This window comes from Chionomys nivalis, chromosome 26, assembly GCF_950005125.1.
Source record: "Chionomys nivalis chromosome 26, mChiNiv1.1, whole genome shotgun sequence".
Classification (NCBI taxonomy): domain Eukaryota; kingdom Metazoa; phylum Chordata; class Mammalia; order Rodentia; family Cricetidae; genus Chionomys; species Chionomys nivalis.
In genome coordinates this window covers 38,226,034-38,250,698 of record NC_080111.1, presented here as the reverse complement: position 1 = coordinate 38,250,698, position 24,665 = coordinate 38,226,034, and the positions used below count along the sequence as shown (strand labels likewise).

At 36.1% G+C, this 24,665-nt stretch overlaps 1 protein-coding gene across 1 annotated transcript; it reads right to left on the bottom strand.

Annotated features, from left to right (window-relative positions):
- Positions 1–19,559: 19,559 nt before the first annotated feature.
- Positions 19,560–24,496, bottom strand: LOC130866888 (zinc finger protein 120-like). Its single transcript, XM_057758480.1, has 4 exons — positions 24,389–24,496; positions 22,269–22,395; positions 22,005–22,065; positions 19,560–20,367 (listed from the first exon to the last, which is right to left on the bottom strand). The coding sequence occupies exons 1-4, from the start codon at positions 24,494–24,496 to the stop codon at positions 19,560–19,562; spliced, it is 1,104 nt and encodes a 367-aa protein (XP_057614463.1).
- Between the last annotated feature and the right edge of the window lie 169 nt (positions 24,497–24,665).

Here is a 24,665-nt window from a genome sequence, read left to right as displayed (position 1 = left end):
ATGTAATAGAAAACTCTTTCTTCAAACCTTTGCTATTAACATGATGTTTTTTATGAAATTCAGAGGCTTGTAGCACCTTACCAATCAATAATTGATCAATTTCTGCATTACCTTGTGCTAGAGGACCTGGCAGACCCGTATGGGATCGGATGTGTGTTATGTACATAGGGCAAAGCCTGTTCCTAATCAAATCTTGCACCTGGATAAACAAAGAGGTTAGTTCTGTATCATCAGGTATAAATTCAGCAGTTTCAATATGTAAAATAACTCTTTCTGCATATTGTGAATCAGTAACTATATTAATAGGTTCTTTAAAATCCCTTAGCACCATAAGAATGGCATATAATTCTGCCTTCTGGACAGAATCATAAGGACTTTGTTCCACCTTACCCAAGTCTTCTGATTTGTAACCTGCCTTCCCTGATTTATTGGCATCAGTATAGAACGTACGGGCTCCAGTTATTGGAGTATCATGGACGATTCGAGGAAGGATCCAAGAAGTTCTCTTTATGAAGTTAAGCCTCTTGCTTTTTGGATAGTTGTTATTAATGTCTCCCAAGAAATTAGCACAAGCTCTTTGCCATGGTTCATTATCTTCCCATAATTTCTTTAGTTCATCAGCAGTGAAAGGCACTATAATTTCTGCTGGGTCTATGCCTGCTAGTTGACGAAGTCTCAACTTGCCTTTTATAATTAACTCAGAGACTTTTTCTACATAAGTTTTCAGTTTCTTACTTGGTTTATGTGGTAAAAAGATCCATTCCAAGATAATATCATCTCTCTGCATTAAAATTCCTGTAGGGGAAATTTTTGATGGTAGTATGACGAGAATACAGTCGAGCTCTGGATTTACCCTATCCACATGTGCCTGTTGTCAACCAATGGAATCATATAGAAGACCCAGATTTTAACCCACAAACCTATGAACACCTCATTTTCGATAAAGGAGCTAAAAGTGTACAATGGAAGAAAGAAAGTACCTTCAACAAATGGTGCTGGCACAACTGGATGTCAACCTGTAGAAGAATGAAAATAGACCCATATCTATCACCATGCACAAAACTCAAGTCCAATGGATCTAAGACCTCAATATCAATCTGAACACACTCAACCTGATAGAAGAGAAAATGGGAAGTACCCTACAACATATGGGCACAGGAGATCGCTTTCTATGTATAACCCCAGCAGCACAGACATTAAGGGCAACATTGAATAAATGGGACCTCCTGAAACTGAGAAGCTTCTGTAAAGCAAAGGACACTGTCACTAAGACAAAAAGGCACCATACTGACTGGGAGAAGATCTTCACCAACCCTGCAACAGACAAAGGTCTGATCTCCAAAATATATAAAGAACTCAAGAAACTAGACGTTAAAATGATAATTAACCCAATTAAGAAATGGGGCACTGAACTGAACAGAGAATTCTCAACAGAAGAAGTTCAAATGGTCAAAAGATACTTAAGGTCATGCTCAACCTCCTTAGCGATCAGAGAAATACAAATCAAAACAACTTTTAGATATCATCTTACACCTGTCAGAATGGCTAAAATCAAAAACACCAAGGATAGCCTTTGCTTGAGAGGTTGTGGAGAAAGGGGTACCCTCATCCATTGCTGGTGGGACTGCAAACTTGTGCAACCACTTTGGAAATCAGTGTGGTGGTTTCTCAGAAAAATTGGGATCAACCTACCCCTGGACCCAGCAATACCACTCTTGGGAATATACCCAAGAGATACCTTATCATATGACAAAAGCATTTGTTCAATTATGTTCATAGCAGCATTATTTGTAATAGCCAGAACGTGGAAGCATCCTAGGTGTCCTTCAATGGAAGAATGGATGAAGAAAGTGTGGAATATATACACATTAGAGTACTACTCTGCGGTAAAAAACAATGACTTCTCGAATTTTGCATGCAAATGGATGGAAATAGAAAATACGATCCTGAGTGAGGTAACCCAGACCCAAAAGGAAGATCGTGGGATGTACTCACTCATAATTGGTTTCTAGACATGGATAGGGGGCCACTGAGTCTATAATCTGTGGTCCTAAAGAAGCTAAACAAGAGGGCAAACCCAAGGAAAAACATATAGTTATCCTCCTGGCTATGGGAAATAGACAAGATTGCCAGGCAAATAATTGGAATCTTGGGGGTAGGGTGGGATGGGGGTAAGGGGAGATGGAGAGAGAAAAGTGTGTATTTCTTAATAAAGCTTTTCATGAAATTAACACACTTTCAAAAGAACGTGACTGTCTTTCAAAATTAAAGTTTATACAGAGAAAAGTAACACTGATCTCACTTCTAACAATATTTTGACCCGTCACAAACAACTGCTTCTCTTTACAAAGAAACACATGTTTGTTTCTTAGTAAACTTGTCTTGAAATTAATATATTTTAAAAAGAACATGATTATCTTTCAAACTAAGCTTGTACAGAGAAAAGGAACACTAATCTCAGTTCTAACAATACTTTGACATTCTGCAAACAACTGCTACTCTTTACCAAGAAACACATGTACATTTCTAAATAAAGCTTTTCATGAAATTAATACACTTTCAAAAGAACGTGATTATCTTTCAAAGGAACTCTTGTACAGAGAAAAGGAACACTGATCTCAGTTCTAACACTACCTTGACATGTCACAAGCAACTGCATCTCTTTACAAAGAAACAGATGTGTGTTTCTTACTAAATCTTTTCATGAAATGAATACACTCAAGGAACGTGATTCTCTTTCAAAGTAAAGCTTGTACAGAGAAAAGGAACAATGATCTCACTTCTAACAGTACTATGACATGTCGCAAACAACTGCATCTCTTTACAAAAAAACACATGTACATTTCTTACTGAAGGTTTTAATAAAATGAATACAGTTTTAAAAGAGCATGATTGTCTTCGAAAGTAAAGCTTGTACAGAGGAAAGGAACACTGATCTCACTTCGAAAAATACTTTGACATGTTGCAAACAACTGCTTCTCTTTGCAAAGAGACACATGTGTTTTTCTTACTAAACATTTCTTGAAATTAATACACTTTCAAAAGAGCGTTATTATCTTTCAAATAAAGCTTGTACAGAGAAAAGGAACAATGATCTCACTTCTAACAGTATTATGACATGTGGCAAACAACTGCTTCTCTTTACAAAGAAACACATCTGCATTTCTTACTAACTCATTTGATGAAATTAATATACTTTCAAAAGAACGTGATTATCTTTCAAATAAAGCTAATACAGAGAAAAGTAACACTGATCTCATTTCTAACAATACTTTGACATGGCACAAATGACTGCTTCTCTTTACAAGAAAACACATGCGTGTTTCTTACTAAGGCTTTTCATGAAATTAATACAATTTCAAAAGAACGTGAATAACTTTCAAAATAAAGCTTGTGCAGAGAAAAGGAACACTGATCTCACTTCTAACAATACTTTGACCTGTCCCACACACAGCTTCTCTTTACAAGGAAACACATGGGTGTTTCTTACTAAAGCTTTTCATGGAATGAATACACTTTCAAAAGAATGTGATTATCTTTCAAATTAAAGCTTTTACTGAGAAAAGGAACACTGATTTCATTCCAAACAATACTTTGACCTGTCGCAAACACTGCTTCTCTTTACAAAGAAACACATGTGCCTTTCTTATTGAAGCTATTCATGATATTAACACTTTCAAAAGAACTTGATTATTTTTCCAAGTAAAGCTTCTACTGAGAAAAAAAAAAAACGATGATCTCACTTCTAACAATACTTTGACCTGTCTCAAACAACTGCTTCTCTTTACAAAGATACACATGGTCGTTTCTTACTCAAGGTTTTCATGAGATGAATAGACTTTCAAAAGAACGTGATTGTCTTCCAAATAAAGCTTGTACAGAGAAAAGGGACACTCATCTCACTTCTAACAATACTTTGACATGTTGCAAATAACTTCTCTTTACAAAGAATGACATGTGCATTTATAATAAAAACTTTTCATGAAATGAATCCACTTTTAAAAGAACATTATTATCTTTCAAAGTAAAGCTTGTACAGAGAAAAGGAACACTGATCTCATATCGAAAAATACTTTGACATGTCGCAAACAACTGCTTCTCTTGAGAAAGAAACACATGTGCCTTTCTTACAACCTCTTATCATGAAATGAATAAACTTTCAAAAGAATGTGATTATCCTTCAAAGTAAAGCTTGTACAGACAAAAGGAACAATGATCTCACTTCTAAAAATAATTTTACATGTCGCAAACAAGTGCTTCCCTTTACAAGGAAACACATGTGCATTTCTTACTAAAGCATTTCATTAAATTAATACACTGTCAAAAGAACTTGATTATATTTCAAAGTAAAGCTTGTACAGAGAAAAGGAACACAGATCTCACTTATAACAATACTTTGACATGTCACAAACAACTGCTTCTCTTTACAAAGAAACATATGTGTGTTTCTTACTAAAGCTTTTCATGAAAGGAATTCAATTTCAAAAGAACATTATTATCTTTCAAAGTAAAGCTTTTACTGAGAAAAGGAACACTGATCTCACTTCTAACAATACTTTGACCTGTCTCAAACAACTGCTTCTCTTTACAGAGAAACACATGTGCCTTTCTTACTAAACTATTCATGATATTAACACTTTCAAAAGAACATGATTATCTTTCCAAATAAAGCTTTTACTGAGAAATGTAAAACTGATCTCACTTATAACAATACTTTGACAGGTCCCACACATGGCTTCTCTTTACAAGGAAACACATGTGTGTTTCTTACTAAAGCTTTTCATGAAATGAATCCACTTTCAAAAGAACATGATTATCTTTCAAAGTAAAGGTTGTACAGAAAAAGGAACACTTATCTCACTTCTAGCAATACTTTGACATGTCCAAAAAACTGCTTCTCTTTACAAAGTAACACATGTGCGTTTCTTACAAAAGCTTTTCATGAAATTAATACACTTTCAAAATGACATGATTATCTTTCAAAGTAAACCTTGTACAAAGAAAAGGAACACTGACCTCAGTTCTACCAATGCTTTGACATGTCTCACAGAATTGGTTCTACTTTCAGAGAAACACAAATGTGTTTCTCACTGAAACTTTACATGAAATTAACACACTTTCAAAAGAACGTGATTATCTTTCAAAGTAAAGCTTGTACAGAGAAAGGGAACACTGCTCTATTAACAAACTTTGATGTGTCTCAAACAACTACTACTCTTTACAAAGAAACTCATGTGCTTTTCTTACTAAAGCTCTTTATGAAATGAATATACATTCAAAAGATCGTGATTTTCTTTCAAAATATGGCTTCTACAGAGAAAAGGAATACTTATGTCAGTTCTAATAGTACTTTGATATGTCATAAATATGACATAAATACAAACTTACATTACAAAAAAAAAATGAGTTCTAGGTCTATGCAAATATTTCCAGATGTCTCAGTTCACTTACCATATGTACAATGATTCATAGTATAGTAGAATTATGAAGCAGTAAAGTTGGTAAAGCACTCAGTGTATGCAGTTCTCTTCAAAAATGTAAAAAATATCCTAGAAGAAATATAGGTATAGTTATAGATGAAAAGATAAACCATGGCACAATGGAATTTATCATCACAAATATTTGTCTTGACACAAAATGACTCCTAATGAGAGAACAAAACATGATTTTAAACAAAGTTATAAAACCTTGATATTTGATTCTTTTTACAATTGGAAAAAATATAAAATTAATTCATATAGATATGAGGTTCAACAGTGTATTGAATGTGGTAAAGATTTTACATGTATAAATTATTCTTGCAGGATTCAAAGAAATCAAACTGCAGAGAAGTTTTCAGAATATTCTCAATGTGCTAAGCCTTGTCTTATAACATTCATCTTCTAAGGAATGAAGAAACACATAGCGGAGAAAAATGCTGTGAAATTAAGCAATGGAATGAAGTCTTTTCTTATTACAATCATCTTGAAATGCATAAAATAACACATACTGGAGAGAAACTCTGTGAATGTAATCAGTGTTGTAAGGCCTTTGCTTGACCCAGTACCCTTCAAATACATAAAAGAACACATACTGGGGAATGTAATCTGTGTGGTAAGGTCTTTGCTGAAAACAGTACTCTTCAAAAGCATAAAAGAACACATACTGGAGAGAAACCCTATGAATGTAATCAGTGTGGTAAGGACTTTGCACGTCATGATTGTCTTAAAGTGCATAAAAAAACACATACTGGAGAGAAACCCTATGAATGTAATCAGGGTGGTAAAGCATTTGCTCTATAAGTACTCTTCAATACCATAAAAGAACACATACTGGAGAGAAACCCTATGAATGTAATCAGTGTGGTAAATCATTTGCTCTACAAGGTACTCTTCAAAACCATAAAAGAACACATACTGGAGAGAAACCTTATGAATGTAATCAGTGTGGTAAGGCCTTTGCACAACACAGTACTCTTCAAAGCCAGAAGAGAACACATACTGTAGAGAAACCCTATGAATGCAACCAGTGTGGTAAGGCCTTTGCATGTCACAGTGATCTTCAAAGGCATAAAAGAACAAATACTGGAGAAAAGGAAACCCTATGAATGTAATCAGTGTGGTAATGCATCTGCTCTACAAGGTACTCTTCAAAACCATAAAAGAACACATACTGGAGAGAAACCCTATGAATGTAATCAGTGTGGTAAGGCCTTTGCACAGAACATTGCTCTTCAATACCATAAAAGAACACATACTGGAGAGAAACCCTATGAATTTAATCACTGTGGTAAATCCTTTGCTCGACACAGTGCTCTTCATAATCATAAGAGAACACATACTGGAGAGAAACCCTATGAATGTAACCAGTGTGGTAAGGCCTTTGCACGTAATAGTCACCTTCAATACCATAAAAGAACATACTGGAGAGAAACCCTATGAATGTAATCAGTGTGGTAAAGCATTTGCTCTACAAGGTACCCTTCAAAACCGTAAAAGAACACATACTGGAGAGAAACCTTATGAATGTATTCAGTGTGGTAAGGCCTTTGCACAACACAGTACTCTTCAAAGCCATAAGAGAACACATACTGTAGAGAAACTATGAATGTAATCAATGTGGTAAGGCCTTTGCATATCAAAATAGTCTTCTCTGGCATAAAAGAACAAATACTGGAGAGAAGGAAACCCTATGAATGTAATCAGTGTGGTAATGCATCTGCTCTACAAGGTACTCTTCAAAACCATAAAAGAACACATACTGGAGAGAAATCCTATGAATGTAATCAGTGTGGTAAAGCATTTGCTCTACTAGGTACCCTTCAAAACCATAAAGGAACACATTCTGGAGAGAAACCTTATGAATGTAATCAGTGTGGTAAGGCCTTCACTTGTCAGGATTATTTTTAATTGCATAAAAGAACACATACCGGAGAGAAACCCTATGAATGTAATCACTGTGGTAAGGACTTTGTATCTCAGAATAATCTTCAAAAAACAAAAAAGAACACATACTGGAGGGAAAACAGTGTGATAAGGGCATTGCACATCATAGTCACCTTCAGTCCCATATAGGAACACATACTGGAGAGAAACCCTATGAATGTAATCAGTGTGGTAAAGCCTTTGCTCATCACAGTCATCTTCAAAATCATAAAAGAACACATACTGGAGAGAAACCCCATGAATGTATTCAGTGTGGTAAGGCCTTTGCACAACATGGTTCTCTTCAAATATATAGAAGAACACATACTTGAAAGAAACCATATGAACGAAATCAGTGTGATAAGGCCTTTAAAGACCCACGTACTCTTAAAAGGCTTAAAAGGAAACATACTTTAGAGATACCTGTGAGTGGAATCTGTGGTAAATCCTTTTTTACAATCATCTCCAAATACACAATATGAGCCCTCCTGTAGAGAAATTCTGAAGTTAATTTGTATATTCTTCCAAAACATGAGAAAAAAATCATACTGTAGTGTGACGGAACAAGGTCAATGGTTAAATAAAGAAACTGCCTTGGCCCTGATAGGACAGAAAATTAGGTAGGTGGAGTAGACAGAAGAGAATACTGGGAAGAAGGGAAGTGAGCTCAGGTGCCATTCCGCTGCTCTCCAGAGCAGACACGATGATGCAAGCCGCCAGGTCAGACATGCTGAATCTTTCCCGGTAAGACTGGTGCTACACAGACTACTAAATATGGGTTTAGGCAAGATGTGAGACTTCAAGAGAAGAGGCTATATATAATGGGCCAGGCAGTATTTATATGAATACAGTTTGTGTGTTGTTATTTTGGGGCATAAGATAGCCAGACGGCCAGTAGTTGGATGGCAGGAATGTGGCCCGCACTCCCTCAACAGTAGTGAAACTCTATAAATTAATTCAGTGTCACAATGTTTTGTGATTCAGATAGGAGTAAGGCTTTGTGTGTAATCATCTGAGAAAGCTTGTGCATATTATCATAATCTTTTGGACCTGAAGAAAAAACTGGGAGCTTATTTTAAATTGTTCTTTAATATGTTAAGCCACTTACAGTCAGTTAACCAAAATCAGTTATTATGTAGAAAAAAGTTTGATAGTGTCAACAATCTTTTTAAGCATTAGGACACCTCTTTTTAATTTAGTTTGAACAGCAAAGTAATGGATAAAACCTTATTGGTTACAGAAACAGTATTCCAACTTTGGTTCTCAAACCAGAGCCAAAGGAAAAAACTTTGTCTCTGAATCTAGAAGTAGATAGAGAAACAACATCCCTGAAAACAGCCAAAACATTAAAAAGGCCCAGTGAAAGAAACACAATTTGGCTCTCAAACCAAAACCATAAACTACTAACAGTTTCAACAATGTGTTTAAGCTCCAAGGATAACATAAAGTGAAATATGTAAGGCATGAATAGTCAAATCTCTCATACATTTACTTTTATGCTTTGTATAAAAGTGCCCTTAGAAGTTGCGGTATAATTATGGTTATCAGGAGATTGGGAGTGGTCATCAGGAAGGTAGATAGAAGGTGGTTATAAGGAATATTTTTTTAAAAAGAAAGATGGCTAGAATTAATATGATGGAAACGTCACCCCTAGCAATAGCCACAAATAATATAAAATATTATGCAATAAATAAAGAAGTGAAAGGACTGTAGGAAAAGAACATTAAATCTTTGAAGAAGACACCAGAGCATGGGAAGATGGCCCTTGCTCTTGTTATGTAGAAATCATCATAGTAAAAATGAAAACCTTTCGAAAAACCATCTACAGGCTCAATACCATCCCTATGTAATATCAGAAAAATTCTTCACAGACCTCAAAATAAAAACACTCAACTTCATATAGAAAAGCCAAAAAATGCAGGATAGCCAAAACAATCATATATAAAAAGTAATTTCTAAAGGCATCACATTGCCTGACTTCAGTCTACTATAGAGCTCCAGTACTGATTAGAGCCTGGTGTTTGCCCAAAAACAGATAGGACGACCAATGGAACTGATTCTAAGACCCAGATAACAATCCACTCACCCACTACACCTGATTTTTGACAAAGCACCAAAAATATAAAATGGAGAAAGAAAGCATATTTAAGAAATGGTGCTGGCATAACTGAATATCAATGTGGGGAAGAATGAAAGTAGATTCACATCTATCATCATGAACAAAACTCAAGCCCAAATGGATCAAAGACCATAACATAAAGAAAAACACACTGAACCACATAAAACAGCATATCAGAAGTACACGTGAACACATTGGTAAAGAAGACTACTTTCAAATTATAATCTCAGAAGGACAGACACTGAGAAAATGATAAATGAGATGTCCTGAAACAAAAGTTTCTGTAAACCAAAGGACAGGATCAACAATACAAAACAGGCAGTCTATAGTATGGGAAAAGAGATTCACCTACCACACATTGGACAGAGGACTGATCTTCAAAACATACAAATAAGTAAAAAACTTGGTCATCAAAAGAACAAATAATATAATAAAAAAATGGAGTATAGACCTAAATAAAAAAACTTTCAACATATGAATCTAAAATGGCTGATAGACAATTAAGGAAATTTCCAAACTCCTTACTCATTAAAGAAATGAAAACCAAAACAAGTCTGAGATTCCCTCTTACATCTGTAACAATAGGCAAGATCAAAACACAGATGACAACTTAAGCTGGAGGAGATATGGCTGCTCAATTGTTGGTGGGGTTACAAACTGAGTCAGATACATTGGATATCAGTATGGTTATTCCTCAGAAAATTAGAAAGCCAACTGCCTGGTTGTGAGGCATGCCTTTAATCTCTGCACTTGGGAAGCAGAGATAGATCTCTGTGACTTCAAGGTCAGCCTGGTCTACAAGAGCTGGTTCCAAGACAGGCTCCAAAGCTAAAGAGAAACTGTGTCTTTGAAAACCAAAAATTAAAACAAAAAGAATGAAAGAAAATTAGGAAACAACTTATCTTAAAACCCAGCAATACCACTTTGCATAAGTACCCAATGGATGCTCAATCATACCACAAGGACAAGTGCTCAGCTGTGTTCACAGAAACATTATTTGTTCAGAGCCAAGACCTGAAAACATCCCCTCCAGTGAAGAATGGACAAAGAAATGGTGGTATATTTACACAGTGGAGTACTACACAGTAGATAAAAACAATTACATCGTGAAATTCCTGTGCAAATATATGGATCTAGAAAACATCATAAAAGAGTGAGTTAACTCAGACCCAGAAAGAAAAATATAATATGTACTCACTCCTAAGTGACTTTTAGATGTAATAGAGGACAGCCAGCCTACAATTCACAATGCCAGAGAACATAGACAACAAAGAGGAAACAAAGAGAGACATACATGAATCTATTCTATATAGGACATAGGGAAAGACAAGATCTTAGTAAATTTGGAGCATATGGATCATGGGAGAAGGGGAGGGGAGAGAAAGGGAGAGTAGTGGATGATGTATAGTTGAATATAAAAACAGTTAAACTCTTGGTACACAGTAGTTATTGGGTGAAATAAAGCGATCATAAAAAATGAATAGCTGTAATTTGGAACTTGCTTAATTTTGTACCTGAATAAAATAATTCCTCTTGCTAAGCCAAACTGATTTATGATATTTCATTAAAAACAATCCACACATATTTTCCAAAAGAAAATTAAAGATTTGTACCATATCTCCCCGTGTTCCTAAATCTATAATCATACATACACACAAACACATGAGAAGCATTTGATTTTACTTAACATAGCTGCATTCATTCTAAGTTCAGCATTAAACACCGAGTTAATGTTTTTATGTTGTATTTTGAAGGCTGTACAAGTCAGAGTGACAAACCCTGAACTATGTGAGTACTAATTGAATCTTTAACTTTTGAAAATACCAAGTTAGAGTGTAAGAATATCTTGGGCTTTTATTGGTCCGATGAGCACCTACAAATGAATGGATCATGTATACAATAAATCTAGCAGTCAGAATCAAGAGCTGGAATCAAGAAAGTGACCACACACTTTACAGAATCATTTATAATATAAGAGACATGCCCAAGTGAATTGGTATCTTAAAGGCTTTTGCCTAAAGGAGCTCTAACAGCACGTACCCCTTTTGCTTAAATAAGAGATTCCAAACTCAATACAAAACTATGTATACAAGAAACAGATATCAAGTATAAAGTTAGAATGACAACCAGCATAAACCATATTAAACAAGGAATACATTCTAATGTTTTATTAACATTCTATCCTAAGGAGTCTAAGACTTGTAGTAGGATTGGCTTGATTAGACCGTAAGAGGATGGTCACTATGATTATCTCATCTTCAACCCCATCAAAGGCCTGAGAAGAACAATAATATTACTTGAGTAGGTGGGTAATGAAGTCTGACAAAATAACTTTGCATAGGTATTACAAATATTCTAAACAAAAATAGGCACATATTCTATATAAGTTTAATTTGAATTTGTATCAATATACAAAATTTATACCAATGTAAATTATTCATAAACAATAGCTCACAATTATTCTTTTGCTCACTACTATTAGTGCGAATAAGTAATCTACCTATTATCCCATTCAATTTTTCCTCTTTTTTGAGATCTCTGGATATACATAATTTCACCCAACCCCCAACCCTATATGAGTAATAATAAAGTCTTAAATGTTGTCCCCGACCATGAAAACAAACTTTGTTTGAAGAGGGGATGGCGTCTTCTAGAATTGCTTCCAGATGTCATGGGGGTGATGTTCTTTCTACAAGATATTATAAAGTAAAGTGATGGTTAAATTTCAAGATTGTTGTTTTGGATAATTGCAAATGGTTTCTGAGTATTCGATAGGGTTATTCTGAAGTTCTTATTTGGAGTTCTGGCCAGAACGTTGTAAGAAGGTGCACCATATCTGCAGCTTGTACCCATAAATCGGTCTCAGAGTAGTGCTATCAGCATCATGCCATCATATCAACCAGGTAGAGACATTGTGGGGCTCCAATATCTTCCTCTTGGAAGCTATTCATTGTTGAAAATGTAAACATTGTTCATGTAGACATATTTTCAGTTAAATATAAGATATATAGAAAATGGGCATGAAGGAAAGTAAAATATTCCTTTAAAATGTATCTTCTTTATGTCCCATACCAGAAAGCTATTGACATGAGACAGAAATTGTGAATTTCTTTTAACATCATGCTTGAATTTAGAGAAGGATAGTCATAGTCTAAATCTAAAACCATTTCTGATTCTGAAGTAGAGATGTAAATACAAAGGAGACATCTTCTAAAGCTGTAGCCCATACAAAGCACCTAACAGATTATCTCTCTGGGGTTTGCCTCCGCACAGGTTTACAGGTCAGTAGCTGCCCTCTTCCTGAGACACAAAGCAAACAGTGTGGCAAGCAGAACCAAGAGACAGATAAGCTACTATACCAGACAGTGAGAACAGTGCAAGCCATGGCTTAGAGGCTGTGGCAAAGTCAGCAGGATCTTAGAGACATTCATCCCTGTCCCAGTAGATCAACAATGGCATATATCTGTCCTAAGCCAGAAACTATGAAAACCACACTGTATTTTGACAGGCTTCCAAATAATTCCAGTATGTGTGTAAGTTTTAGGACCTCTGATCTAGGCTATCAACTCTCAAATGCTGTTTGCAGGTCTCTTCTTGGGGATAGGAAAAGAGGTGAAGTGGACGTAAGTTCAGATATGTTTGCAAGTGCATAGTCTACATTTCTTTTGGAGAGCCACCGATAAACATTAGCCATTTAAAGGTTTCAAGAATTCCCACAGTAAAGACCTTTATTTCTCATTCAGGATTGGCTCTGTATGATTCTTCAGTCTGCCTATTCATACTTCCATAAATACCCTCTTAGGGATATCATCCTCACCATTCACATGGATGCGCTGTAACCTACTGAAGATGAAGAGACTGTCCCCAAGTCACAGAGTTTGTTTCCATGTTGGAAAAGACCTTAACAATTTTTCTGTTCTCAATAACCTGCATCCTTTGTCCTTTTACTCTACTGTGTATCCAGGTATAACTCTGTGTTATGTACCTCAGAAGCAGGACAAAAGTCTCTGCATTTATCTTGAAGGAATTTTCGGACTACTCATCCCTGGAGCACATACACTTTCCTCTGTGCTCAGTTATGCACCTGGTGACCCTGCTTGGAACACTGCCTTCATGGCCGTGTGCATGTTGGATCTCTGCCTACACACACCCATATCCAATTTCTGAGTAATATTTCCATTTAGAGAATCTGCTACACATCTCCTTTGTGCCTCTGATGCTGTTCCACCTTCTCTAATCCCAGAAGACCACCATCTTCTCTAATGACTGTGACATCCAGATACATCTGAGACATTCCACAGGCTCCACAGAGTACCTGCTGCTTGTCATCATGGCCTATGATCACTACCTTGCTATTTGTCAGCAACTTAGGTACCTGTGCACATGAGCCACAGCTTTTTCTTCATGCCTCCAAGAGTCTTCTGGGTACTCTACCTCTTCGGGTTGTTGACAAAAACAGTCATTGCCATGACACTGCCATTTTATGGCCAAAAAGTATTCAGACACTTCACTTGTAAGGTCCTGGAAGTGCTGAAGCTGGCCTGTGGTGACACATCAGTCAGCAATGACTTTGTCCTTATGGATGCCATCCTTCTGGTGCATCTACTCAAGTTCCTCACTTGCCTTTCTGACATGCCAATCCTGGTCACCTTCCTAAACGTGCCCTCAGCCAGCAGGCCCTGCAAATGCTTTTCACCTGCTTGGTGCACCTTGCTCTGGTCCTATTTTTCTATAGTATCATCATGTTCATGTACATGAAACCCATGAACACAAAGGGCTATATCTCTAACATGGTCTTCACAGTCCTATTTTGGTTCCATAATAAGTTATTTTTCTCCCAATTCTTGAGTCCCTAGTTTGTTGATGCTACAAATGTTCATAACTATGCTTACCAATTTTTAATATGATATTTTGTTCTTGTTCGGACAAATAAATCTTGCCTGGATATTAGAGAAAAGAGGTAGCAACCACTAGTGGAAAATAGGACCTGGCAGGAAGTGGATCATGACTTTAATCCCAGCATTTGGGAGTTGAAAAAAGAATCTAATCCCCCCATTTGGTTTGGATTTGGGGAGGTAAGAAGTGAATGTGGCTGCTCTGTTGCTTATCTCTTCTGTCATGTTTACCCGAAAATCCGACTCTGGGATTTTATTAATAATACTAATTAGAATCACACTCTAATTTATTTGAATAATTATTTCTTTACTTTTAATTTTTAAAAGAAAACAAACTATCTTTATCCATTATACATATCAATCCAAGTTTCCACTCCCTCCCCTCCTCTCATTTTCTCCAGTTAGCCTCCCACCCAATCCCATATTCATTCCACAGAGAGAGTAGGCACATTGCTTTGTAGAAGGTTCAAGGCCCTCCCTACTATATCAAGGCTCAGCAAGGCATCCATCCAAAGAGAACGGACACCAGATTTTTAACAAAGTAGCTAAAGTTATACAATTACAACCTGTCTTCTTCAAAAAACACCCATTGCTCATAATTGCTAAGCTATCTCAAGCCACATTTTTATTAAAAAATTATTCTTATACATTTTATGTAAAATATATTCCATTACTTTACCCCCTTTCTTGTCCTATCTATATGCCTTTCCAAATTCTTTCAATTTCTTGCTTGTTAAGTGTGAGTGAATAGTGAGTAAAATCTGCTGGGACCATTTCTGTTGGCTGTGTGTTATAGTTTCAAGACTGAACAGGCTGTTTTGAATACACAATTAAGGAGATCATCCATGCATGTGGCTAAATCAACCACTTGTAGTAGAATTCTTATCTTTATTGAGCAACATGAGTTTGAGCTTTATGTTATCTAGACTGCCTTTGACAGAAAACATTAGTAAGAATAGGAAACTTGGAAGTTTGATTATCTAAGCCAACACTTGCCATGCCCTTGAAGTTGTACAGCTTCAGAGAAGACTATGGACCACTGTTCTCCATCAATCACAGTATCCCCATGCCCCAATGGTCTCCAAACATACATACCCCATTGACCATTCCCACCTCAGATGACTTTGAAATTATGAAAGTCCCTCCAACTTTCTAAGTATCATGGTTATATGCCTATCCTATTATGCCCAGCATAGCTGACCTCAACTTTATTTAGTGAATCATTTGAATTTTGGAATGGCTAAGATGATTGGTTATACTAAGAATATCAAAATCACTTATCTCTGTGTGCCTGCATTTGACCATCTGTAGCAAAAGGACAGCACACTGCCCTAGTCCCTTGATGAATTATAGCACACTCAAAGATAAAGAAAAGCAATATTGCTCAGACTTGAAAATCAAGGGACTTTGTGGCAAGAGGGCAGCATTTGATGGGAGCCTTCTTCTGTTACTGAAGTGAGGACACATCCTGTTTCCTGGATACCATAACCAGCAGGCTTAGCAGTTTATATTTATTAAGTCAACTAAAAGAACAAACCTACACTGCATGGTGGTGGTGTATGCCTTTGATCGTAACACTTGGGAGGCACAGACAGGTAGATCTCTGTAAACCCAAGGCAATCCTGGTCTAGATAACTAGTTTCAGAAATGTCAAGGCTAAAAAATAATCTGTAATGAAAACCTAAAAAAAAAATTACAAATTAGTTGTCTGTTATGAACCCTCCTATATTTCAGGTACACTGGGAACAAGGTGGACAAATCTCTCTGATCTTGTAGAAATGCAAGTCTATACAGTGAGTTCCAGGCCAGCCACAGGGGGAAGACCCAGCACAGCTGAGTGGAGGAAGAGAACAGTACATGCCAGCTTGTCCTCAGGTGCACCTTAAACACTGCTCTCTGGCATTTGATCCTTGGGCTTTCACAAACCTCCATTCCTATCAGTTCACTCAAATTTCACAGCTCTTTGTGGATGCCTCATCACCTGAACCTAATAGTGACTTCAGTGTTTTGTCTCTGGAAGCCCTCACAACCTGGATGTTATCTTGAGTCATCACTACTTAGAGCTCCTAACTGAATGTTTTTCAAGCACCTGGGAAACAGAATATGGTACCATTTCTACAAGTCAGCCTTCATGCCTGCAAATTATTATTTTCTCTTTACAAGAGGAATGAACTCAAGCAGTGTTACACCTGGTATGTGAGCTTCAAGGCTCCAATTGTGGCCAATTGCTTTGATTAAATAGTTAATCACCTTTTAAGACTGTCAGTTTGCATCCTGATTACTTTTTATACTTTACCCTCATTTTGGGGAGACTTGAGCTCAGAAATTCTTTAAGAAGCAAGACTAAGTTAGTTTCCCATGCTATCACTCTTTTATTTCTCCTGGGTCAACAAGGCTGTGATAAAGATGGATTTAGATCAGCCATTTATACCACACTGTTACTAATGACATGTCCATGAGACTCAGCACTTAAAAAATTGGTAACTCATCCACAGGGACTAAAATTGATACCCAGCACCCACAACTCTGTGTACTTCCAGTCAGAAGGGATTAGACACTGTCTTGTAGTCACCCTTCCACTGACACACTTACTTGAAAAGTATGATCAGACATGTTCTAATATTTTAATAACCAATAGGACACTTCAATGGTGGGAAGGCCATTCTATATATTACATCACAAAAATACCTATTACTAGATAAAGGCACAATAGAAGCTGAACTAAAGTCATAGAAAGAATAAAATGACTACAAAATAAATTTTAGTAAATGGAGTTGCCACAATATACAACACTTTAGTACCTACCTCAAATGTTTCAAAATAGAAACCAAAATGCAATGATTTCCAGCATCAGTCTTGAGTGAATGTGTTACATAATTTACTTCCTTCAAAGCTATGATAAAAAATACTTTTTCTTCAAGCTGAAGACAACTTTGATGGCTAAAGTCACTAAAATTTGTTTTCATGAATAGGGCTTACTGCTTTATGAGTTTGTTCCTATTTCCAAAATTCAATGAGATATAAATAGACATTAAAATATTTATAGCACTAGAGTCATGGCAGGGTGACTAAGAAATCTTCATTCCAAGGACTCAGGTCAGATTTTTTAACAGCTTTCTGTAATTTCTACTACAAATTCTAAAGTGTTTAACTTTTCCAGGATACAGAATGCACAATTACATCCCCCCCACACACACACATCACACAATTACAATAAAAGCAAAATTTTAAACAATTTTTCACTCACGAAAATTTTTCTCCTGTAAGCATTTATTAATGTAAAATAGGAGTCCAGACATCTTACAGCTCACTTACAGAGTTTTTCTTTTTTTGTTGTTTTTTAAAAATATTTATTTATTTATTTATTTATTTATTTATTTGTTATGTATTCAATATTCTGTGTTTATGCCTGCAGGCCAGAAGAGGGCACCAGACCTTATTACAGATGGTTGTGAGCCACCATGTGGTTGCTGGGAATTGAACTCAGGACCTTTGGAAAACCAGGTAGTGCTCTTAACAGTTGAACCATCTCTCTAGCCCCCAGAGTTTTTCTTCATGAATAATTGGTTCATGTAAAGAGAGAGCAAATTTAAACTTGAAGTAAGAGAAATTAATACTTGTAAGTTGATGGTATCATGTGGGAAGATTTAGGCTATGAGAATTTACATCCATACACCAGTTGCAGTTCCAACACTACTTCATGTGGAAGATTACAGCTGGGAGTTCTTAAGTTCCAGCTTCAGTGCCATGTCTGACAATTTTTGTCATGGTTCTTTCATGATGATGCTGTTATCTAATAGAACCATGGCCTGAATAAAATGCTTTTATATTATGAAATAGACATCATATCACAAGCAAAAAGGAGGTAGTATACATCCATAAATATTTGCACCTGAATTACATATTCCATGCAGTTGAAGAGAAGTATAAAATCTAAAAGGGTTACATTATTGTTCAAATTCATCTTGCAAGTCTTAAAACTCTGGAAGGAAGGATACGCTGATTACCAAAAATTTAGCAATACCAATAGCTATGAAAAGAAGTTTGCCCCACTAGATATAGCAATTCTCTTCCTCTCGGAGAGACATTCATTACAGCTCCACTCTTCTATGAAAGCTTCCCAGCAGAAATGTCTGTTGTAGATATGCTCCACTCTCCTAAGGGAGTCTCCCATAAGAGGTGTCCATTGCTGCTGTGCTCTTCTGGGTTAAGTGAGTTTCCAAACAATGGTGTCAACTGTATCTCAATTCAACTCCAAGAGAATTATTTGGGAGAGAAGAATCTAGACTGTGACTTCCTCTGCAAGGCTGGAAAGGGGCAGCTACCAACCGAAGGAGCAGATGACTCATATAGGGCTTCTTGGAGCCAGAGCACTTCTAAGGAGATTTAGAAGGTGGGAATTGGTTAGATTTAAATGCCTTGGCTGAAGAAGCTCAGAGATGGGCTGGATTTTGTGCTCCAGGATTGGTTGGTTTTGAACTCAGAGAGACAAGAGTAGATTGTATTTCTTTGGTACTGGTTTGAGAGCCAAAGCAGAATTCTTTCACTGTCTGTTTTTGATTATTGACTGCATTTTCAGGGTGATGATGTACCTTTCACTAGTTCTGGAGTTAGGGTCAAAGTGTTTTCCTTTGTATCTCATTTCAGTACCAGGTTGTGATTCTTAATATGGCTCTATCTCCTTCCCATAAGACTTCATAAAAATCACAGATTAGGTTTTGTCCATCAGTTTCTTGGTGCAAATAAAATAAAAGCTGGTATCATAATGCTTGAACAGATTGTTGACACTATCATTTTTTCTTACAGAATAAACACTGTTGGTTAATAGACTGTAAGTGTAATGGCTTCAGGTACCTAAAAACTATCATATTGATTACACGCAAAGAGTTTTACTACTATAACAACTGCAAAACATATACCACACTAAGTTTATTTTTTTCACTACAGTATGATTATTCTCATGTTTTTGAAGACTACACTGCTTAAGTTTAGTTTCTCACCAGGATGGTTTGTTTCGTGTATTTGGAGATTATTATTACAAAGGATTTGCAAACAAATCCCATTCACAAGTTTCTCTCCAATCTGTGTTCTCTTCTGCATTTGAAGATGAATAAGACATGAAAAGACTTTTCCAAACTCATTTCACGCATACTGTTTTGCAACCGTGTGTGTTCTTTGATGCCTTTGAAGAGCACTGTGTTGAACAAAGGCCATACCACACTGATTGCATTCATAGGGTTTCTCTCCAGTATGTGTTCTTTTATGCAATTGCAGATGACTGTGATGTGCAAAGGCCTTACCACACTGATTACATTCATAGGGTTTCTCTCCAGTATGTGTCCTTTTATGCCTTTGAAGTTGACTATGATGTGCAAAGGCCTTACCACACTGATTACATTCATAGGGTTTCTCTCCAGTGTGTGTTCTTTTATGCGTTTGAAAATTGCTGTGATGTGCAAAGGCCTTACCACACTGATGACATTCATAAGGTTTCTCTCCAGTATGGGATCTTTTATGGCTTTGAAGATTAATGTGTTGAGCAAATGACTTACCACACAGATTACATTCATAGGGTTTCTCTCCAGTGTGTGTTCTTTTATGCAATTTAAGATTGCTGTGTTCTGCAAAAGCCTTACCACACTGATTACATTCATAGGGTTTCTCTCCAGTGTGTGTTCTTTTATGCATTTGAAAATTGCTGTGATGTGCAAAGGCCTTACCACACTGATGACATTCATAAGGTTTCTCTCCAGTATGGGATCTTTTATGGCTTTGAAGATTAATGTGTTGAGCAAATGACTTACCACACAGATTACATTCATAGGGTTTCTCTCCAGTGTGTGTTCTTTTATGCAATTTAAGATTGCTGTTTTCAGCAAAGGCCTTACCACACTGATTACATTCATAGGGTTTTTCTCCAATATGTGATCTTTTATGCCGTTGAAGAGCACTGTAATGAGCAAAGGCCTTACCACACTGATTACATTCATAGGGTTTCTCTCCAGTATGTGTTCTTTTATGCATTTGAAGTATATGGGGCCCTCCAAAGGCCTTACCACACTGATTACATTCATACGGTTTCTCTCCAGTATTTGTTCTTTTATGCAATTGAAGGGTATGGGGCCCTCCAAAGGCTTTACCACACTGATTACATGCATAGGCTTTCTCTCCAGTATGTGTTATTTTATGCAATAGAACATTACAGGGCTGTGCAAAGGCTTTACAACACTGATTACATTCACAAGATTTCTCTTCGGTATGTGTCCTTTTGTGCATTTGAAGAGAATTGTGATGAGCAAATGCTTTATGACACTGATTAGATTCATAGGGTTTCTTACTATCATGTGTTTTTTTATTCCTCTGAAGATGACTGTCATATACCAAGGCTTTAACACATTGAAGATGCACTGAAACTTTCTTTCCAGAATTGTTTCTATCAATCCTGCAAGCATAATTGGAACATATAAAAGCCTTACCACATTCAATACTGAATTGAACCTACATATCTCCATGTATTACTTTTGTAATTGAGTCCAATTGTAAAAAGAAATCAGATATTAAGGTTTTATAACTGTGTTTTAACTTATGCTTTCTTCTGTATTTAAGGGTTGTTTTGCATTTTTGAAGACACCTGTCATGGTAAATTCCTTTATTACGTGATTTAACTTTTCACCTTTACAGAAACATTTTTCTATTTGACATATTTCTTATATTTGAAGAGAATTGGATAACCTCAGAACAACTTTATTACATTCATAAACTGTCCTATACTGTGAATCATACTACATTTGCTAACTGAACTAGGACAATCAGAAGTATTTGCACAATTCTAGAACTCATGTGGCTTCTCTGCACTCTGAGTTTGTTTATGTATTAACAGTGATATGTGAAAATCAATTATTTATATAGTTGAATCAATTTCAGCAAGGGTACTCAACATGGGGACTAATGCTTATCTTCTAATTGTTTTTAGAGAGAGGTATGCAGCATTTTCCCATATTCCTATGCTCATAGGCTTGTATCGAGAGTAATATGTGGTGTACACAGTAAAGGAAGAATCACAAACAAAAAATTTCCACACTGAATTATCACGGTGTGACTTTCTATTTCTCGTAGATGTGTGATAGAGGTATTAAAGTTTCTTCACAATAACTGCCACTTAACTCTAACTGCTTCTGTCACCAATCTTAATATAGTAATAAGAAGTATATGAGTAATACAAGATTTACGATGTGCTCTCGGTTTAGTAAAAAGTCTTGCAGATATACTTATCATCATTTCAATGTGTACACATTTTGTATTATGAGTAGCAAGAAATAAATTGACTGGCAGATCTACACCATAGATTTCATGGTTCTGTGATTCAAATGGTGATGTCTGTTTAGCCATTTCTCACTTGTCTTTTTAATTAAAAGAATGCCTTGAAAATGCAATTCACCTACATGAAATTTTATAAAGATTTTTCAGAAGTTAATAATCATAAATGCACTTAAAGCTGTGCTTATTCACACTGTTGCCTTTAATCTTCTAGGATGCATTATCATTTCATCAGAGGATCATTATTTTCAGCATGCACAAGAAAATTACCTTTCATGTCTTCTAGAACATTGACAATGTTCTTTACTATTATGTTCCTCCCAAATGTATCCTAAAATATAGTACCAGAAAAGGTATGTTATAATATTGAATACTGTGCAACATTTAAGTAGCTATTTTAAGTAAACTTTAGAACCATGCCTGCTTTATTCACCTCATTCTTCTTCTCCTCTCTAAATCAAATTATTGAAGAATATCATTAACCAAGGAAAAGTTGTCCCTTTATTTTGAAACATGAAGGAACTTAATTTTTACCTATAGTAGTGAGGTTCCTGTAGGTCTCCAGCATCACATCTTTGTAGAGATTCTTCTGGGAAGGATCCAGCAAATTCCACTCTTCCTCAGTGAAGTTGATATGCACATCATCATAAGTCACTGCCTTCTAAAATATGCCATATATGATAGTGACATGATAGTGACAACATTGTAAATGTATATTTCTTTGATAGTATAGTCATATAATTCTGGTGTTCCCTAATCATATTACAAGACATAGACAGTCATTTTACAAGGAAATTGAATAGGAGAGTCTTCTCTGTCATTTCTGTACTCTTTGAATGAGATATCACTTTACAAGAGAAATATCTATTAGCAGAGAGAAACAAGGAAACAGATCAACAGTTCAGAGTACAAATGAGAAATTTTTATGAAGATTAACTAACTACAAATAGAAAAATAAGTTGGACAAACTGGGTGTATTGACTCATGCCTTTAAGGTCAGACCTTCAAAAGCAGAGGCAGGTATACTTTTCTCTGAGTTAAATGCCAGACATGTCTATGCAATGAGGCCCAGGACAGGTGTAAGTACATAGTAAGACCTTATCATCCAAGAAGTGGTGATGCATGCCTTTAATCCCAGCAATCAGGAGGCAGAGGCAGGTGGGTCTCTCTGAGTTTGAGGCCAGTCTGTTCTATGAGAGCTAGTTCCAGTACAGCCTCCAAAGCTACAGAGAAACCCTGTCTCAAAAATCAAATAAACAATAAAAAAACAACAAATAAATAGAAAGGCACTGTCTCCATTGCAAAAATCAGTGAATCAAGCAAGAAGAATAGAAGAATTCAGAGGTTTTTACTGAAGTTGCTACAAAGAAGTATGCATTCACTCCACTTCTCTATTTATCTTCCGAACATCTGAAGTGCCCTATTTAAACTGTAATACCAATAACATTTTACAAACATAGCTTTATGTTTAAAACAGTTACAAATGGACAGATGAAAACATTAGCAATATATATATATTGGGCATAAATAATAAACCCAGGCTGGGAGAGAGATGACTGAGTAGTACCTAGCTTTTGATGGTCTTGAATAGATGTGGCAGAATTGCCAGTACTTATTTGGGAATCATAACTATCCATTATTCCAAGTTCACAAATTCTGAGATTCTTTGATCATGTTGAGGACCAGGTACCCATGTGGCGCATAGTCATGCCGATACATAAAATAGTTATATTAATTTTAAAAATGTAAAGTAAGCATAACAAACAGGAAGAAGTTCATGCACCTACAATTCAATGACTCCGAAAGCTTAGGCAGTACTAAAGTCATGCCTGCTGAAAGTCTTCCAGACCCCAAAATGGGGAAAAAAATTCTACTTCTATTATAGTTCACCTCAAACCCAGAAAGCTGACAAGAGCACAGCATGATCAACAACAGACAGAGCAATGTGTCACTGCCATATTCACACTCTCCTACTACAGCACACCCTGAGTATTCCAACACAGCCAAAGTACAATTAAGTTAGATCAACTATGAAGATGTTATATGTCCTTATGAAGGAAGTGAATGAATTCTTTAAAATAAGCAAGGGAAAGATAAATGAAATCTTGGATAATAATTATAAACCCCTTAAAGAAAGTCAAACAAGCAAACAGTTGACATAAATGAATAGATCAGTTCAAGAACTGAAAATTGAAATAGAAGCAAGTAAAAAAAAAGAAAAAAGCAAGCCGAAGGAATTCTGGAGATAAAAAACTAGATAAATGAAAAGGAAAAAACTGGCAAATTAAGGTGAAGTCTATCCTATCTGTTGCTTCTATTCTGAACTGAGGTAGAAACCACTCTCCACATGCAAATCCTTTTCCTTTTCCTTTACCTGCAATGGATATTCAGTTTCATAACTCAAATTTATAACTTCGAAACTGGTGGTAGAATTATTTAATTTAAGATTTTAAAGGTGTAATGTAGGACAAGTTCTACAGAGAAACACTGTTTCAAAAAATTTTAATAAAAGGAGTAAAAGAAGAATAGCATCTTGGATACTTCCAGAGGGTAAATGGGAGAATTTTAAGAAGTCAATAAACAATATCATATGAATTTGGGAGGAGGTCAGACAATTCCACTCAATTGGAACAAGGTTATCTGAAGAACTTTACTAAGAGCACAGTGGTCTGGGGACTGATAACCATAGCTCCATATGATGAAATGGTTGGGTTCTTAGGACCCAAAGGAACCCCTCCACAAAGGCCTTGGCACCAGACCATTACCAGCTCTCCAAAGCATATTCCTGGTTTTAGAGATGGAGCTCCATTTTATTATCACTACATCAGGTCTTCTGGAAACTCATAAGGATTAGCCCCCAGGCTGTTACTACATCTCCTAGGAATGTCCCTGATCCTTGCCTGAGGGAATAAATAAAACCCTTGATTGATC